General features: G+C 35.8%; 2 protein-coding genes across 3 annotated transcripts; one reads left to right on the forward strand and one right to left on the reverse strand.

The window, feature by feature from the left end:
- Positions 1–8,477: 8,477 nt before the first annotated feature.
- On the forward strand, positions 8,478–10,499 carry LOC140821441 (uncharacterized). The gene is made up of 3 exons (XM_073181939.1): positions 8,478–9,409; positions 9,866–10,001; positions 10,115–10,499. Exons 1-3 carry the CDS (start codon positions 8,646–8,648, stop codon positions 10,307–10,309), a joined length of 1,095 nt encoding a protein of 364 aa, XP_073038040.1. The 5' UTR covers positions 8,478–8,645; the 3' UTR covers positions 10,310–10,499.
- Positions 10,500–11,348: 849 nt separating this feature from the next.
- Positions 11,349–16,300, reverse strand: LOC140821442 (general transcription and DNA repair factor IIH subunit TFB4). 2 transcript variants are annotated; one of them, XR_012115741.1, is made up of 11 exons: positions 16,073–16,300; positions 15,719–15,813; positions 15,371–15,620; positions 15,192–15,238; positions 14,787–14,824; positions 14,666–14,711; positions 13,980–14,033; positions 13,800–13,887; positions 13,496–13,572; positions 12,474–12,569; positions 11,349–11,600 (listed from the first exon to the last, which is right to left on the reverse strand). XR_012115741.1 is itself a non-coding variant. In XM_073181940.1 (11 exons), the coding sequence occupies exons 1-11, from the start codon at positions 16,101–16,103 to the stop codon at positions 11,534–11,536; spliced, it is 870 nt and encodes a 289-aa protein (XP_073038041.1). In that variant the 5' UTR covers positions 16,104–16,300; the 3' UTR covers positions 11,349–11,533. The 2 variants fall into 2 exon arrangements, 1 of the variants encoding a protein (XP_073038041.1); XM_073181940.1 differs by having other exon boundaries at positions 13,800–13,868.
- Positions 16,301–17,631: the final 1,331 nt, after the last annotated feature.

Raw genomic sequence — 17,631 nt, forward strand, 5'->3', positions numbered from 1 at the left:
AGAAAGTCATAAGTTATTTAATTACTTCGGTGGTGAGTTTGTTTGGTACGGTTAAGTTATGAAATTTTAAGTTGTTGGAATAATGTACTAGTATGTATGTGCAGCGGTAGCCCCAAGCGAGGTCCAACGAATCCCTCAATGCTATGTAAGTATGTTCGACGTGCAAAAGAAAATATTTTATGTTTTCGAGGTTCTGCTAATGGTCTTGTGACCAAATATGAACGGGTTTGGAAGCCAGAGAACGTATCCAGTGACCTCTACACCCCGGTAAAGTATGACCGGATTTGATAAGGAATGGAAAGTGGTAATGTATGACCAGAGACCAATCCACCCGGTAAAGTATGACCGGGGATCTTATGTATGTGGTAGTAGACATCCCTGCCAGACCAGTACAGTGTTTAGTCTGATCAGACACACTATGTTATGGGTCACTTGCTTTGAAACATATCTTTACGCAAAATGATGATGACTATGTATGTTTAAGTATGTATGTTGCGAGTACGATTAAAAAATGTTAATGAAATAATGGCACGTCTATGCTTATGTAGTATGTTCTACTTTAAAATGCATGTGATTTTATTATACGTTACTTGTTATTCCCAATTTGTACATGTTGAGTCTTTAGACTCACTAGACTTGATCGATGCATGTGAGGACGAGTATGAGGAGACGAGAGGCGGGGATCAGTGAGTTGGCTCGGACTGTGTAGTGGACTAACCCGAGGATCGCCTGAGTTTTCAAAGATTTTATGCATGTTATTTCATTTACTCTTATTTTAAGGAATTTACTTTATGAGTTTTTCAACAAGTACTTGTTGCAAGTTGTTTACAATTTCAAATATTTGTCAAGCTTTTTAATTATGTGGCATTTTGAATGAGAATTTCTTATTTAAGAAAATTTTTATTTTCCACAAATTTAAATATGTTTAAAAGAATGGTACGTTACAGTTGATATCAGAGTGGTGTTCTTGTAAAGAGTTATGCCTACTGTCGGTTGTGAGAAGCTCACGAAGTCACGCCTCAAGTCTGTAAGTTTTAAAGTTTTAAATTCTTTCATGTAGTAAGCATCAAAGTCATAATTTCTGCATGTGTGTGCATGTTTAAATTCGAATTACGTGCATCTTATGATATGGACATTATGTCTTGTTTGCATGATAATACGCCGATCCATTGAATTGCATTGTGTTACACTATTTTTACACGATTATATGCATGAACGTTGACATGATGCTCACGTTTTGCATTGTACATGTAAGGGGCTGCTAGGTCAAGGCTTGTAAAGGCTGTGCACGTGCAGATCAAGGGTGTCTAGGTGCTGGAGTTGGATTGGGATCGAGCCATGGGAGAGCCGATCGAATCCTAGGGTGTTGGTGATGTTTGGCTGATCAGTTGAGGAAAGGAAGAGGGGCCCGGCTGCGTGGGTTGAACCAGGCCATAGTGCAGGTCTTGGTGGGTCTAAGCAGTGGTCTAGGGAGGCCCAAGCGTGGCTGGTCATGAACCGAGGGCCGATCAAGAGGGCTTGTTTGAAAGAGGGCTTGCATGGGGATTGATTGTACGGAACCATGTGTGACGCATGCATGGGGCTGTAGGCGTGGGCTAGGTCGGTCCAGGAGGGGCCAATGGTGGGCTATGAAAGGTAGGTTCGGGTCTATCCAAGCTGGTTTAGCCTAGGGTCGAGAATTCGAGGGTTAGGTGCACTAGGGTTTAAATGTTGCAAAGTGCAGAATTTTTCCAGCAGTTGTATTGGAACATTTCATTTTCGCAATATTAATTTTGATATTAACAAAACTTGTTATTATGTTTCTAACATATTTACTCAAGTGTGAAGTTATTAAAACAAGAAGCAAACTGAAACTAAATTCTAAGCAAACTGAATTTCTGGCAAGCTTCAGTATTTTACTGATATCTCTCAACTAGATGATTCAAATAACAATCCGCCTACTTAACTGATCTAAAAACTCAATTTCGATCAAGTCATATCTCAGGTCAGTTGGGAAAATTCAGATGTTATCAAGGTCTAACTGATCGCTGAATTACCGAACTGATTGCACGAAAACAGCAATCAGTTGGGAATGAGAAGTTGCAGTATTTTGGTCGTATCTCTCAGCTCAATGACCAAATGAACTGAACCAGCTGCTGCTGACCAAATGAAATGAACTGAACCAGCAACTGACCAACTGAACTAAACCAGCTGCTAACAAGCTGAAACTGAACCCGACCAGCTGAAGACCGGTTGAACTGAACCAGTTGAAACTAAACCAGACCAGCTGAAGACCAGTTGAACTGAATCAGTTGACCAGAGTTGACCACTCAGGAAAATGTCCAGCAAGTCGAATTTGACCGTTGTAATCTCAGAAACAGTACAGAAACTTTCCAAAGGGTCATATTCTTGTGTCTAACATATATATCATTGTTGGGGCCTATAAATACAACATATTAAAGATCAAACGATAGCTTTTTGAAGATGATTCAAAGTATCGGCAGTTAGCATGAAGAAATTAGCTAGTTGAGAGCACAAGCCCTTGTGTGAGGATACATTTGAGATGTACACTGTAAAGGATAAATTCCTCACACACAATCACTCACACATATACAAAAGAGTTGAATTTCAAATATTAGTTGAGTGAGTCTTCACACAAAGACGTAAAACAACGTCTTTGTTGTCTTTGCATATTATGATGATTGTGTGGTGCTGCCTGCAATCTTGAGTGCTAGGAGTTCTAGTTGGGTGCTGCCCTTCCGGAGTGGGTTTGTACAAAGAGTTGTATAAATCAAAGTCTTCTAGTGAATCCTTCTCAAATGGAAGAAGGGGTGATGTTGGAGCATTTGAAAACTCTGAAAGTCTATAAACAAATTTGTGTCTATTTGTTGTTTATTGCATTTACTTAACATTTCCATTGTTTTAAGGATGCATTGTTGAAGCATTTTTTGTGTTCTTCAAATACAAAATTATTGCATACCAAGTGTTTGATAAAATGCTTCAACCAAAATATTTTTTTTACTCATTCAACTTGTATATATTTTAAATACTTTACAAAATGTTTAATCGGTTTCTACGAAGGACTATTTCGAGTGTTTTCCGCTTGGTTTGAAAACCAAACTCGATTTAATTCATCGGTGTTCAATATTTCAATAACCGAGTTATTGTATCTCAACAATGATCCTCTTAATCGATCATGTCAACTGGTATCAGAGCGAGTTGTTCTTGAAAGAACATTGAAACTGATTTTGATGTTTAAAATTTGAAAATTTCATATTTTTTAAACATATATGTGTAAAACTGAATTTTCGTGCAGCTTGCAACGACTGTGGGAAAAATGACATATCTCCTTGCTCGAGTGTTCAAATGACGAACCTCTTTTTGTGTTGCAAACTAGACTCGTAGAGGATTACATTGGTATAAAATTTGCAGCCTATTTATGCACGAGAAAAAGCAGTTTATTCATTGAAGGCAGAGCATATGTGATGCAGCAGAAAATGAGCAATGGAGAAAATTGGTTAATTATCCCTCTTCGTTTATTATTTTCAAAATTTCAGAAATATAGGGGGAGAACTCATTATAATTTTAATGGAGAGATTATTTTTAAATATTGAGAGGAAGAAAATTTTGTGCTTAAAATGTTTTTGAAAATATGTTTTTTTGATTCACACAAAAGGAGGAGAAATATGTTAGTTGAATCGATTGTTTATCCAAGTTTTATGATCATCAAAAAGGGGGATATTGTTGGAACATTTCATGTTAGCAATCTTGATTTTGATGTTAACAAAACTTGTTATTATGTTTCTAACATATTTACTCAAGTGTGAAGTTATTAAAACAAGAAGCAAACTGAAACTGAATTCTGTACAAACTGAATTTCTGACAAGATTCAGTATTTTGATGATATCTCTCAACTGGATGATTCAAATGACAATCAGCTAACTTGACTGATCAGAAAACTCAATTTCAAAAAAGTCGTAGCTCATGTTAGTTGGGAAAATTTGGATGTTATCAAGGTCTAACTGATCGCTGAATTATCGAACTGATTGCACAAAAACAGCAATCAGATGGGTATGAGTAGTTGTGGTATTTTGGTCATATCTATCAGCTCAATTATTATAATGAAGCGATTCAGTATGCGTTGGAAAGATAAGACAATGATCTACAAATAATCTTCAGAAGTCAAAGTCTGAATCGAAGCTTCAGATGTTGAGAAATGATGATGAAGCTACTGGTTCTGCACAAACTGAAATCAGCTAGGTTGATTTCAGCTGACAAACTGAAGTGAACCAGCTGCTGATGACCAACTGAAATGAACTGAACCAGCAGCTGACCAACTGAACTGAACAAGCTGCTAACCAGCTGAAACTTAACCAGACCAGCTGAAGAACAGTTGAACTGAACTAGATGAATTGAACCAGTTGAAACTGACCAGACCAGATGAAGACCAGTTGGCCATAGTTGACCACTCGAGAAAATGTCCAGCAAGGCAAATCTTACAGTTGCAATCTCAGAAACTATACAGAAACTTTCCAAATGGTCATATTCTTGTGTCTAACGTATATATCATTGTTGGGCATATAAATACAATATATTAAAGATCAAACAAGAGATTTTGAAGAAGATTCAAAGCATGGGCAGTTAGGATGAAGAAATCAGCTAGTTGAGAACACAAGCCCTTGTGTGAGAATATATTTGAGATGTACACTGTAAATGATAAATTCCTCACACACAATCACTCACACATATACAAAAGAGTTGAACTTCAGATATTAGTTCAGTGAGTCTTCACACAAAGACGTAAAACAATGTGTTTGTAATCTTTGCATATTATGCTGATTGTGAGGTGCTGTTTGCAATATTGAGTGCTAGGAGTTCTAGTTGGGTGCCGCCCTTTCGGATTGGGTGTGTACAAATAGTTTTATAAATCAAAGTCTTCTAGTGAATCCTTCCCTGGGGGAAGAAGGGGTGACGTATGAGCATTTGAAGTCTCCAAAAATCCATAAACAAATTCGTGTCTATTTGTTTATTGCATTTACTTATCATTTCCATTGTTTTATGGATGCATTGTTGAAGCATTTTATGTGTTCTTTACATACAAAATTATTGCATATCAAGTGTTTGATATAATGCTTCAACCAAAATATATTTTTTTACTCATTCGACTTGCATATATTTTAAATGCTTTAAAAAATATTTAATCGGTTTCTACGAAGGATTATTTCAAGTGTCTTCCGCTTCGTTTGAAAACCAAACTCGATTTAATTCGGTGTTCAATATTTCAAGAACCAAGCTATTGTAGCTCAACGATGATCCCCCTAATCGATCATGTCAAGTTGTTCAGCCATTTTCGAGGGTCTTAGATGGTCTGAAATAAGTGGTTTAAGGGTTGGTCATGTAGGTTCAAGTCATGGTTTAAGTTGGGAAAAGTTTGGTTGAGTTTAAAATTAATTCGGATTAAAACCGGGACCCCAGTTCAAGTTTTAAAACGAGTTATAAATTTGTTTTGAGGTGTTTTAATAAGTTTGGTTGGCTTCGGGTCGAGGTTTTGAGGTCCAAGGGTAAAATAGTCAATTAGGGTTTCCAGGGGAAAAATTGTCATTTTGTACCCGGTCGAGTTAGCAGTCCTGACAGCGCCCTGGCAACTGAAATTGCATATTTAAAAATGTACAAGTAAATATGAATATGATTTTTTATAAAAATACGAAAAATATGTTGTATGGTTGGTTTGAAGAAAATGTATGTATATGCATGATTTTTATAAGTGGTGAATACAATGACATGTTTTTTAAGAAGGAGAGTTGGTTGTGACTAACACGAACATGTAAGGCCAATGCTTAGTGGATGGGTAAAACTGTCGCTGATGTCCCTATCGTCGGGTATTGCGGTTATACGTAGATGGATCCATCAACTAAAGCTGAAACAAAAGTCACAACTAATGATCTGAAGTCAATAAAATAAGATAAACACATATATGTTGATATGATGAGATATGTATTGGATACGTTTATGTTTTGTCATGTTAAGTTTAAGTTCATGCTTTTGCAGATCATGAAATGTATTTTAATTACAGTAATTTTCATTATTTTATGATATGTATATGTAATTGTTATAACGATTCAGGTGTGTTGAGTTTTTAGACTCACTAGGTGTGATTGATGCAGGTAAGGATGATGAGATAGAGATTGGGGGCACCGAAAACTGAGTAGGCGGAGCTGAGAGTGCGTATGATAACCCGATGACCTTGTTTTTTTTCGCACTTTATGTTTATAAGTCAGGAGTGATACATTATATTTCATACGTTTCGCATCTTTTTATATGCTCATGATTTGACAGGATTTTGAATGTTTCATTTGAGCTGGTAGTCTAGGGATTTGAGAATAATTTAGATTTATTTAACTGCATTTATTTTTTTTTTAAATCAGTGATGGAATAACTTTCTTATCACGCATGGTTGTTATTATTGTTTGCATGCATGGGTATGATTATTTTCGAAAATTAGTTTGCAAAAAAAAAAATTAATATTATTTTAGTAATAGACGTTACATTTTTCTTTTTCTTTTTTGTTTTAATGTTGTTTTATCTTGTACAATGACCGGAGAAATTTTGACACTTGGTTGTGGTGCACGAAATGATAATAGAAGAAGCATATGTTTGATATGGTGTGGAAGGCGATGAAGCCTTCCATTACTGTAGTTTGGTAAAATATCATCCTGTGAATGTAATTTGTTTGGTGTAATTTCTTTCCTGGAGAACCATGATTATCATGTATAATAAAAAAAAGAATAAGATATATAGGAATATTCTTACCTATTTCATCAACCGATACATAATTTAATTATAAAAAATTGGGTGAATGGTTGGGTAGACAGCATGAAGCTAAAGCAAAGAAAGGAACACTAGTGTAAAAGGACACTTTTGATCTTGGCAACTTTTTTGTGCACGTAAAAAGTGGAAAACCATCCTAAAAATCTTATAACCTTATTGCCCTTGAGATGCTCACTCTTCAAAAGATCCTCTTGTTATTTCTATCCTGGGAAATTCGAGTGAATGAGGATCTGAACGATGAAATATTGGACGAAATGTCCTTCAAGCTGATTAAAGATAACTATTTCGATTTATTAGCAGTAAATTCTTGAAGTTTAGTTCAATGGAATTTCTTAAATCAGCACCGGGAATTCTAGGAGGTGATATTGAGTTATGGCATGACAGCCAAAAAAAAGATTACAACTAGAGACTTGAAGAATCTGTGATTGCATGACAGCCAAAAAAAAAGATTACAAAAATGTAATTTGGTAACTTTGGCCACACATGTACTTAGTTTTCATAGAATTGTCCACTTTTAATATTGGTGACGTTTTGTACATAAATTTGTGAAATTGATTCACGAGGAAGCAATTGAAAAGTGAGAGGTGGAAAGGTGGAATTATTAGTGGGCTATCATTAAATGAAATATACTTTGAGTGAGTGTGAAAGTGACTTGAAAAGCAGATTTGAACATGAAGACTGCTCTTTTTTTTTTCTTTTTTTTTTTTATGTGCATTACGAAAGACACATGGGAAGAAATCAAAGAAAGCATAAAGATTACTTCAATAGTGTTCGCTTTATTTACATTTCATATTATGCCACATATATTGATACGAAGTATTTCATTTAAATATTTTATTTTTTGAGAACTGTAAATTGGGTCATCAGTCAAATAAAAAAATAATACCAGGGAGACTGATCCCAATATTTGTTGACTTGCTGGTACAAGATAAGGATTATTTATCATAAGAATTATAGGTTATTGAATTAGGTGAATAATATTAGGCAAAACTTGTATGAAACGGTCTCACATATCGTATTTTGTGAGACGAATCTCTTTTTTGGGTCATCCATGAAAAAATATTACTTTTTATGCTAAAAATATTATTTTTTATTATGAATATCGGTAGAGTTGACCCATCTTACAGATAAAGATTCGTGAGATCGTCTCACAAGAGACTTACTCATAATATTAATATTATTATCTCCAAGCGGCTCCCCTTATTTTAAGGTTAACCACCGATTAAATGGTGAAACTAGGTATATTAATAAATTCCCATTTCAATTTTTGGAATTACAAAAATTTATCTCAATTTTATTTTTAAAATTATGATCATGTATGTATATTAATATCACTATACTTAAAACTTTTTTATAATATCCAATTTATTTTGTTCTCAGATATAAAATTGCGTCCCTTTTTTAAATCTATCATCTTGCATAAGATAATTTGTTTTGAATTACGATATTAGATTCTAATATTACACTATAATATTGGCATTTTAATTTAATTATTATAGTCATTTATATTTATTCCACATAAAATTATATTTTTGTTTTGAAGTAACATAAAAAAAATATGGTTAAAACATAAAATAAAGTGTAAATAGCAAGAAATGTTATTTTTATATTGGACATAATTGTAATTATACTAGATTTAAATATTAATTATCAAACTTCACAAAGTTTAAAGAAACACACAAAGAAAAGCCCACAGACGCTTTAACTTTAATTTTCTTTCTCAAAGTTTCCATTTCAATTTCCTTTTTCCTTCGCTTTTTTTGTTGTTTTCCTTTTTTGAATTCAAATTCCATCACAAAGATCAAACCGCAATCTTCGTCAGGCAGCGATTCAATCCGATGGAAAACGCAGACCGTAGCAGTAATCATAGTAAAAGAAGCCACCGGAGAGGTAGCAACGGCCACTTATCAATGTCCGACACCGATTCCACGGCGAGCCAGGTTGACTCGTGGCACTCCCCTCTCCGTTCGGAATCTCCCCTACGCTCCGACGACCCTTGTTTCCAACAGGAAAACGATAATTCAACCAACAAGAGTCTTAAATCAGTTGTTTCAGTTGATAAGTACTATTCTCCCGTGCCTTCTCCGGGGGCTTCGAATTTTCCGGTCAGTTCTCCGGTAGCCGGGAGGATGGGGTGGAGGCCATGGCCGCATTCGGAGAAGCCCGCCTCTGAGAATCATGGTTTTACGGGGAGTTATCCCATTTCAGGAGTGAAAGGTGGCAGGAGGGAAAAACCCATGTCGGAGAACCATGAATTTCCGTCGAAAGGGGGGTCTCCGGTGGTGTTGGGATTGAATAGGTTGGTGATGGAGGAGCCGCCACCTGGGGTGAAGAAGATAGGGGTAGTCCACGGTGGCGGTGGTCACTTAGAGGAAGGATATGTCAATAGCGGTGGTGGGGAGAATCAAGTTGGGGAGGAGAGGCGTTCGAGGGCCGCTGCATCGATTTTGAGGAGGTCGGAGAGGAGTGCAGCAGCGAGAAAGGTTGACTTGGTGTTTAGAGTGTTGGAAGTAATCTTATGTTTGGTTTCATTTTCGATTATGGCTGCTGATAAGACTAAGGGGTGGAGTGGTGATTCTTTTGATCGATATAAGGAGTATAGGTATAATCTTATGGTTTTTTCCTCAAGTTATTCTCAGTTTCATGCACAAACGTGTGTAAATTTGGTTTCTTGGTCAATGAATAACTTTTATAGGGGTTGCAGGGACAATTTAGTGTTCAATGATGAGAAAAGTTTTTGGAAAATTACATTATTTCTTCACTCGAGGGCAACTTGGCCCTAGTCGTCTTGCACGATCCCAATATATATAATCTTTTTCCCTGCCAAGAATGCCCAAGCAATCAACCGTTGCTATACACCTATAAAATCTCTGCTTAACACATGAATTCTCAAGATTATTTCATCACTAATTTTTCCTCATTTTTCTTGCAATCATCATACGCTTTAGTCCCAAATTAGTTTGTATCAGTCACACGAGAATATTTAGTCTTCATTATGCTCTGTTTGTGATCGAATTATCTGATGAATATTGAACATTTACCTTGTTTTGATATGCAGGTATTGTCTAGTTGTGAACATTATCGGGTTTGTATATTCTGGTTTCCAAGCATTTGATGTAGCATACAGTTTAGGCACGGAAAATCACGTATTCTCTCACCATATACGTTACCATTTTAATTTTTCAATGGATCAGGCAAGTCATAGCCTCAACTTGCCATTGGTTTGAGTTGTCGCAAGACATTCTGAGTATTCGAAGCATATTGTCACCCTTAGTTGCTAAGCAACACCTTTTTCTTGCGTTTGCAGATTCTGGCTTATCTTTTGATCTCAGCATCTTCATCAGCAGCAACGAGGGTGGACGACTGGATTTCTAACTGGGGGAAAGACCAGTTTACATTGATGGCCAGTGCATCAATCTCTGTGTCATTTCTTGCCTTTGCTGCCTTCGGCTTGAGCTCTCTTATATCAGGTTACAATCTTTGTAACCGGGATACCACTTGATTACAACTTGGGTCTCCAGCCTAATAAATTTCTCATTTTTATCTATTATGTTATATATTTATTTGAGAATAATTGCCTGATTATATAAAATGATCATGTCAGGATCTGTACATATAGTATAGTTGCAGGGTAGTTTGAGCTATATTTATAGAGATAATGTTTTGATAAATAAATCAGTCAGTTCAATTTATATAGTGCAGTGTCTTGAAGCCAGTTTTGTCTCTGCTCTCAAATGTAATCTTATGCTCTGAATTTTGAGGTCACTCTCAAATACAACTTTCTATCAACCAACCCAAGTTTCGGGTTTAATGTGCATTCTTTCTCTGGTCGAGCTCCCAACCATCCGTTTGGAGGAGATGCCAAATGCATCAAACCCCGAAACCTTAGCATTACGGTACTTGCAGACCGCAGCTTCGAGACTGTACTCAGTTTTATAGTCCATTAGTTTTGCATTTTCCTCCATTCTGATCCATAAACATGTTTCCGTTAGTATGTTGAAACACAGTGAGTGCCTTGAAAATGTAATGACACTTCAATGGTAGAAGGTTTAGAGCCAAAAGTACGGCTTGATTTGTGCATCGGACGAGCCAAGGATATAGAATGAGTGTGATAACAGTATGTAGATGGCAATAAATAATATAATTTGATTAATCATATGATAATTATTATATGATTTTAAATAATATAACTTTATTTTATTTTCTGAAACCCGTTTTATTTTCGAAACGAAGAAGAGTTTGCTTTTGTTTTGCTGGCACATTGCCAAGGAAAGTTGCTTTTCACCTTCGCCGAATCGGACTATCATCTGTCCCATTCCATGTATCCCATCGATTTTCTTTACCCCGGTGCAGCCCATCTCAGACCGTTGATATGCATGGACTCCACGTGAAATCATGTGACTCTCACCCTACGGGGTGGGATAGAATTTCCCCTTCAACAAATCATTCAAGAACCATAGTCGTCAACTATGCTGATCATTTTCGCACGCAAACATGGTCTTTTAGCTACAAAAAGGTTGCCAAGGTCCAGACTCCAAACAAAGGATCCGAAATGCCCACGCTTCTTACTTGTGATTCCATTGTATAGTTCCCAAGCACAGACGATAGAACACAAACTTACATAACATGCGTAAATTGATGACTGGGGAGGGGGTATATATCTTCAAATACAGTACAGTTCAAGCAAACCATGATAGAGAACATAAATTTAACTCGGTAATACAACTTAAAACGCATTTCTCTTTTGATCCGGTCCTGAGGAGTTTTGTGCTTGGTATTGACCAAAAACTGATCTGCAGTTCCAAAAATTTTGCAGGATAAATAAAGTTAGGATGTATCGTATATGAAAAATAGTGCAGATAAGACAATTTCATCTTTCGTTGGAACCACACATCCTCCGTTTTATACACAAGTATTCCTGTTTCTACCATACGTTTTGATGGTCAATTCTTCATCTGAAAAATGTCAGTTACAAAATCCACGCAAAGAGAACTTTTTTTAACTGTTTTACCGTTAAATTATATTGTTCCAATCGATATGGTAATAGAACGGAACAAAAGATGGCTAAAGCTTATCATAAAAACGGCCAGATGCACCAGAACGAAAATATTCCAACTTTTGAGGCCTAATGGAATCAGGTTATTTATTATTGTTGCACTTTGGAAACCACAGTTCAATTAGATCCACTTCATAAAATTTATAATCAGACATAATCATTGGTTCATATAATTTGTTTTGAATGATGGAGGGAAAAAAGTGTCTTAGTCTGAAAATAAGTATGCTGTGTTATGTAGGCATCTGCGTGTTTGTGCAATTAATTTGTTTTGAATGATGGAGGGAAAAAAGTGTCTTAGTCTGAAAATAAGTATGTTGTGTTATATGTAGGCATCTGCGTGTTTGTGCACGCTATCCAATAAAGTAGAGTAGAGTAGAGTAGACGACAGCTTAATAACCACAGTAGCAAATTGTAGTGATTAGCAGCTCGATCAGAAAATTTATAAATGTAGTGTTTGCAAATGCTAAAAAAAATTATTTATGGACTTTTCTTTTACAAAGATGTTGAATTTTACAAAAGAAAAGTCCATAATCACTTTTTTTAAACATCTGCAAACACTACCATAGAATATAACATCAGCAAAAGTCGCAAGCAATACAAGGGAGCTCACCCGCAGGTTGAGCATTTCTTCTGGTGCTCGCAGAATATAGACAGACAAACAGAACATATGAAGCCCATATCGATTGTGTTTTTGTGGCAGAAACACCTGTCCGTTCGTGGCATAGATAAGATCAGAGAGAGTGAGAAATATCAGAATAATAAAAAATCAGTCATCTTGGCTGTTTTTAGCATAGCAAACCACAACTAAGTAAATGCTTGCTTGCTTGCTTGCTCTCCTTCTGAGGGACATCAACGGTGATATGAAGATACATGGCAACAGTGCACCCAGAGTCGATCCACGCACAATAATTCAAATCACATGATGGACTAATAATCAAATTAAGTGAGTCATTCCAGTTAAATACACATTACATGGTAGAGCCAAATTGGAAATGAGTTTGCACACAAGCTTGGCCAGGGAGGATTGCAATGAGAAACAGAGAATTCATAACCTTGCCAAGAAAGCAATGAAATGAAGTTCAACCATTATGATTACACCCATAAATCTTTTGCTTATATCAGATAATAAGAAAAAACATGAGGGAACTCAGAGCTATGGCCGAGAGGGAATTTATTGTCATTCTTAGACAATATTTAAACAGAAGATGCAGGAAATATGCTTGTTAGGATGAAAAGTAGCAAGATGACAGGAAAGATATTATAGGAGAATATAAGCGGCACTGTGATCACGCTGAAACAAAATTGAAATAAAGATGCAGCAATTAACTAATTTCGATAAGAAGTCCTTCACTGCATTTAAGTATACAAATCAAGTTGTGGCCCACAAAAAATTACTTGTGTGGTTCATTGATGGTGCCAACCTGGAGAACATTAATAACCAAATACATGCAATTTCTATAAGGCAAATACAGATGAAATGTGGAGAAAAAAATCCCGAGTATAAAAATAAGATAGAGAAGAGGCTAATATCATTTAGATTCTAAGAAACACGAATAACACATTCGCTACACTGACAAAAATAATTTTGGCCGAATTCAATAAAATTAGTGCGCTAATTATCAATGAACTTACGACGCACGGAAATCCACTCCCACAGGCTTAGGAAGTTGTAAAATGGCACGGGAATGCAGATCGGTGGCAAAAACTGTCTGCATATCAGGATAAACCCATATTATTACCAGACTGCAAACACATGAACTCTGAAAAATTCATACTCATTTCAAGTAGAAATTTAGGTTGAACTTAATGCACAAAATAATGGTGAATAATGAATGTTTGCCTCCACAAATCTATACTTCTGGCACTAAACCGATATCATTACTCTCCAACTGTGTATTAGCTAGTTTTGTCCATATTTGTATACTAAAGTACCTACCGCTAGATACTGAAACAGTCCATCCAGTAGCTGTGGTTTCAGATACACCCCACCAGTTATATAAGAGGCCTGTTGCAAGACATGCATCCTTGACAGTCAAAAGACCAATGAAAAACACCATGTTAAAGATGGAAAAAATAACCCATGAAACAAAATCAGGACACAGCACACATGTGCTACCTGTTGCAGAAAAGCAGAGTGTTGACCTCCAATTACACATGAATCAATAGGAACCTGAAAGAGGAACAAAAAATACATACAGATAGGTGCTTATGACATATAAGATTATCATGATATTATCATGATATTTCCCAATGGTTATGTTAATCACATCAAGAATATCAAAGTTTGAAAAGTTTTGATATCCTCAAGATCAGACATCAACGCAGTAATGCACCCTGGTAATTTCGGAAAAAAATGAGCTATATTCTTGGAGCACCAGAGGAAATTGACTTTTTAATCAAACAATTAGTATCCTACCAACACTCTGAAAAACTAAAGAACAAAATAGAAAGCCACCTTTGTGAATGATTGAACATTCTTCATGGGGTAGAACTTAACATCATAACTGAAATAACTCGATGTAATACAATTAACTACCGAAGCCTTGCACGTACAACAAGAATGCAAAAGATAACACTGGTTTGTTGTCTTAAATGAAGATCACTCTGGATTTGGAGGTAAAGATTGTCATGCAGACATAAAAAAAACGAAGCAAATTACAAATTCAAGAGTAACTCTTGATGAAATTCACAGCTCTACTTCTTCATACTTAGCCAGCCAAAAATCAAATAACTAGATAAATTAACACAATGTATCATCAAAATTTGTCATCAAAAGCGGATGATCATGAATTGAACTATTACCATTAAGCGCTGAGCAGAGAAAATTGAATTCATGATTGCAACATATCTGCACAATGAAACCAATTCAGAACATGCACTGGTGAAAGTAAGTGAATAAGCTTGGGAAATCTAAAATACACACTGTCCAGGCCCATCTGGAGATCCATGTAAGCATAATATCTGTCATTATCAGACATTGATCAATCAGTGAAACCCAATAATGATATTGTAAAAACATCAAAGAACAGAAATATGGAAAGAATTTAACTGATTGTGTAAGCTATTCATGATACCAAAAGGCTTACATAGAAATTAAGAGAAGAATAAAACAGATTAAATAATTTACTACACTTATTTTTTCAATATTTCAGATTTTATTGAGATGTAAAGCCACTTAGTAGCATGTCTGTATCTGCTTGAAACGCGGGGGACAGAAGGGAAGGGGTGTCCTCTCTTCGCTCGGTAATGAAAAATGGAATTCATTTAGAAAGTAGCTACTAATATTCAGTAACTTCAAAACAGGGAACTGCATCAAGCTCAAACTCACCCGAGGCTGTGGATGAAAAGGACCTGACCGAAACACCCTCTGAATGTCTGAAATGTCAACATAAGTCACACAAAACATATATTTTGTAACAACACGACTTTTGCAAGCTTCCAAAAAAAGGAAGTACAAATATTAAAAAGAATCCATAATTGAAGAAAATGTTTCTACGGTGAGGATACAGCAAAGGGCCATGGAAAGGGATCCAGAGAGAAGTGAGACACTGGGACCATTGACCGAGTTTTCAAGACAAAGTGACTCATCCTTGTCCAGAAAGTCCTCCAACTTCTGCAGTAAACTCTCCGCCCTCTGATTCTGACCATGCAAAGCTGCGGAATCAAATATGTAGTCACAAGAATTGTATCCAGTTGCAATCACTACCACTTGGTTGAACTGATTTAATAGGAATATTGAATTCAAGAATGCTAATACCTGCAATGAAAAGCTCTAATCTTCAAAATCCAATTTTTAAGTAAAACATAAACGCGTTAGTTTTCTTTCAAGAAGGGATAAATGGGGAAAACAATTACATGTGTTAAGAACTCGGAGAAGAGGTAATTAGATTTCACAGAGTTCCAAAAGAAGGGGTTTGCGTCCATGAGTACCATCAGTAAGCTGACATCATCTGCAAATCAGAAATGTCATTGATACCGCAAGATAAGCGGCACACACAAATTGTAAATGAATGCAAACACCAGAGAAAATCTTTTTCAAAATATCGTTTAATTTTTAGAAAATAGCATGTTTTAGCCCTCTCAGACACTAAATACTCCACAACGAATGTCATGTATACAAACTGATTTAAACCGCGAGTTAACATTTTTCGAATACTTCAACTTATTTTTCACCACAGGAGGACGAAACGAGATTCGTAATGTACGGACCTGAGTAAAGCTTGGATGGAACTGTAGCCATATTCCTTTTCTGTCCGCAAATACTAAGATTTGGAGAAGGCGGAGCTTGAGGAGAAGAGAATCATCACGGCGATTCGCCGCCGTAACTGAGGCCGACAATCGATGACCGGACACATGTTATGAAGACTGAATGATGACTCGTATAATGGGCCACTAATGGGTCAGATGGATTTGGATTTGGACTTCATGACGTGTGTTCTTGAAAGAATAAAAATTTGATGCCCAAATTATTTTTAATACCCAAATATCTACATTTAAAACTTACTAAATACATTTTTTTAAATCGAGACCCAAACTTTAGATTTTGATAACAGATAGACTATCATGTATAAGTCACCGACCTTAATTGTAAATTTTTTCAAAAACCCGAATTATAATTTTTATATCATGTTCGGTTCGAGTGATATAATATATGAAACGTCTGTTTATCTGTTTTCTTAAAAAATACTAGAAATATTTTTTTTTAAAACCCTCAAATCTTCGGCCTAAACATATACATATACATAAAAATAATTTTGCACCATTTTAAAATAAACCATCCCCTAACTTTGAAAATCCAAAGGGAAAAGTCAAAACAAGAAATCGTAAGACGTTTTACCAACCTAAAAAGCAACAAATGTTGAAAAGTGTAGCACATACTAAACCTCTCAAAATCTCTCAAAAAGCATAAATAAAATGTCGTAAAAATTTTTAACTTAAAATCATAAACTTAAATACGGAAATAGAAGCGCTGGTCCTCGGGTTATGTGCACCGACAGTCCAGCAAGGTCACCCATCAAGTCCTCCAAAATCAAAATTATTAACATCACCTGTATCAACACACCTAGTGAGTCTAAAGACTCAACACATCCTATCTTGATAACAAGTAATACGTAATACAATTAACATATAACAGTGAAAAATACTTGTACTTAAAATATCATTTTCTTAATATGCATAACTTCAAACACAAACATTTTCAAAACATAAGCATATCACGTAAACATATTCATATTCATATCCATATTCGTATTCATATTCATGTTCATATTCATGTTCGTGTTTGTTGAATTCAGATCGTGATTGTGACTTGTATTCTTGATCGTATTGGACGATGGATCCATCTAAAAAAAACCACAATACTGAGCGGCGGGGGACACTAGCAACACTCTCACCGGTCAATTGGGCCCTGGCCAACGTATTAACATATTCGTATTCGTATTCGTATCCGTATCCAAGGAAACACGACCGTCGGGCTCCCACTGAGACCATAATCCTCACGATATTTCCAACATGGAGTAGTCACAATCCTTCACGTCCTTCAACATGTCATATTTCCATCACTTAATAAAAACATGCATATAATATCATTTTATTTTGAAAACAAGCATGCAACATATATTTTAAATGTCCAAATTTTCCCCTTAATAATTCATGAACATTTAAATATCTTTTTTCCACATATAAAAATCCATAAACATGTTACATAATCATTTTAGCAAATCAAACAGCAAATAGGGCACTGCCATGATGCTTACTAATTTTCCGGT

This window comes from Primulina eburnea, unplaced genomic scaffold, assembly GCF_022965805.1.
Source record: "Primulina eburnea isolate SZY01 unplaced genomic scaffold, ASM2296580v1 ctg567_ERROPOS1600000+, whole genome shotgun sequence".
Taxonomy (NCBI): Eukaryota; Viridiplantae; Streptophyta; class Magnoliopsida; order Lamiales; family Gesneriaceae; genus Primulina; species Primulina eburnea.

Bases quoted from the DNA above. Each gene is read 5' to 3' on its own strand.
- LOC140821441 (XM_073181939.1), top strand. From the start codon at position 8,646: ATGGAAAACGCAGACCGTAGCAGTAATCATAGTAAAAGAAGCCACCGG. The intron at 9,410-9,865 runs GTATAATCTTAT...TTTGATATGCAG, and splicing joins GATCGATATAAGGAGTATAG to GTATTGTCTAGTTGTGAACA. The intron at 10,002-10,114 runs GCAAGTCATAGC...TTGCGTTTGCAG, and splicing joins TTAATTTTTCAATGGATCAG to ATTCTGGCTTATCTTTTGAT.
- LOC140821442 (XM_073181940.1), bottom strand. From the start codon at position 16,103: ATGGCTACAGTTCCATCCAAGCTTTACTCAG. The intron at 15,239-15,370 runs GTATCCTCACCG...TTGACATTTCAG, and splicing joins CCTTTCCATGGCCCTTTGCT to ACATTCAGAGGGTGTTTCGG. The intron at 14,825-15,191 runs GTGAGTTTGAGC...TGATAATGACAG, and splicing joins CTTTTCATCCACAGCCTCGG to ATATTATGCTTACATGGATC.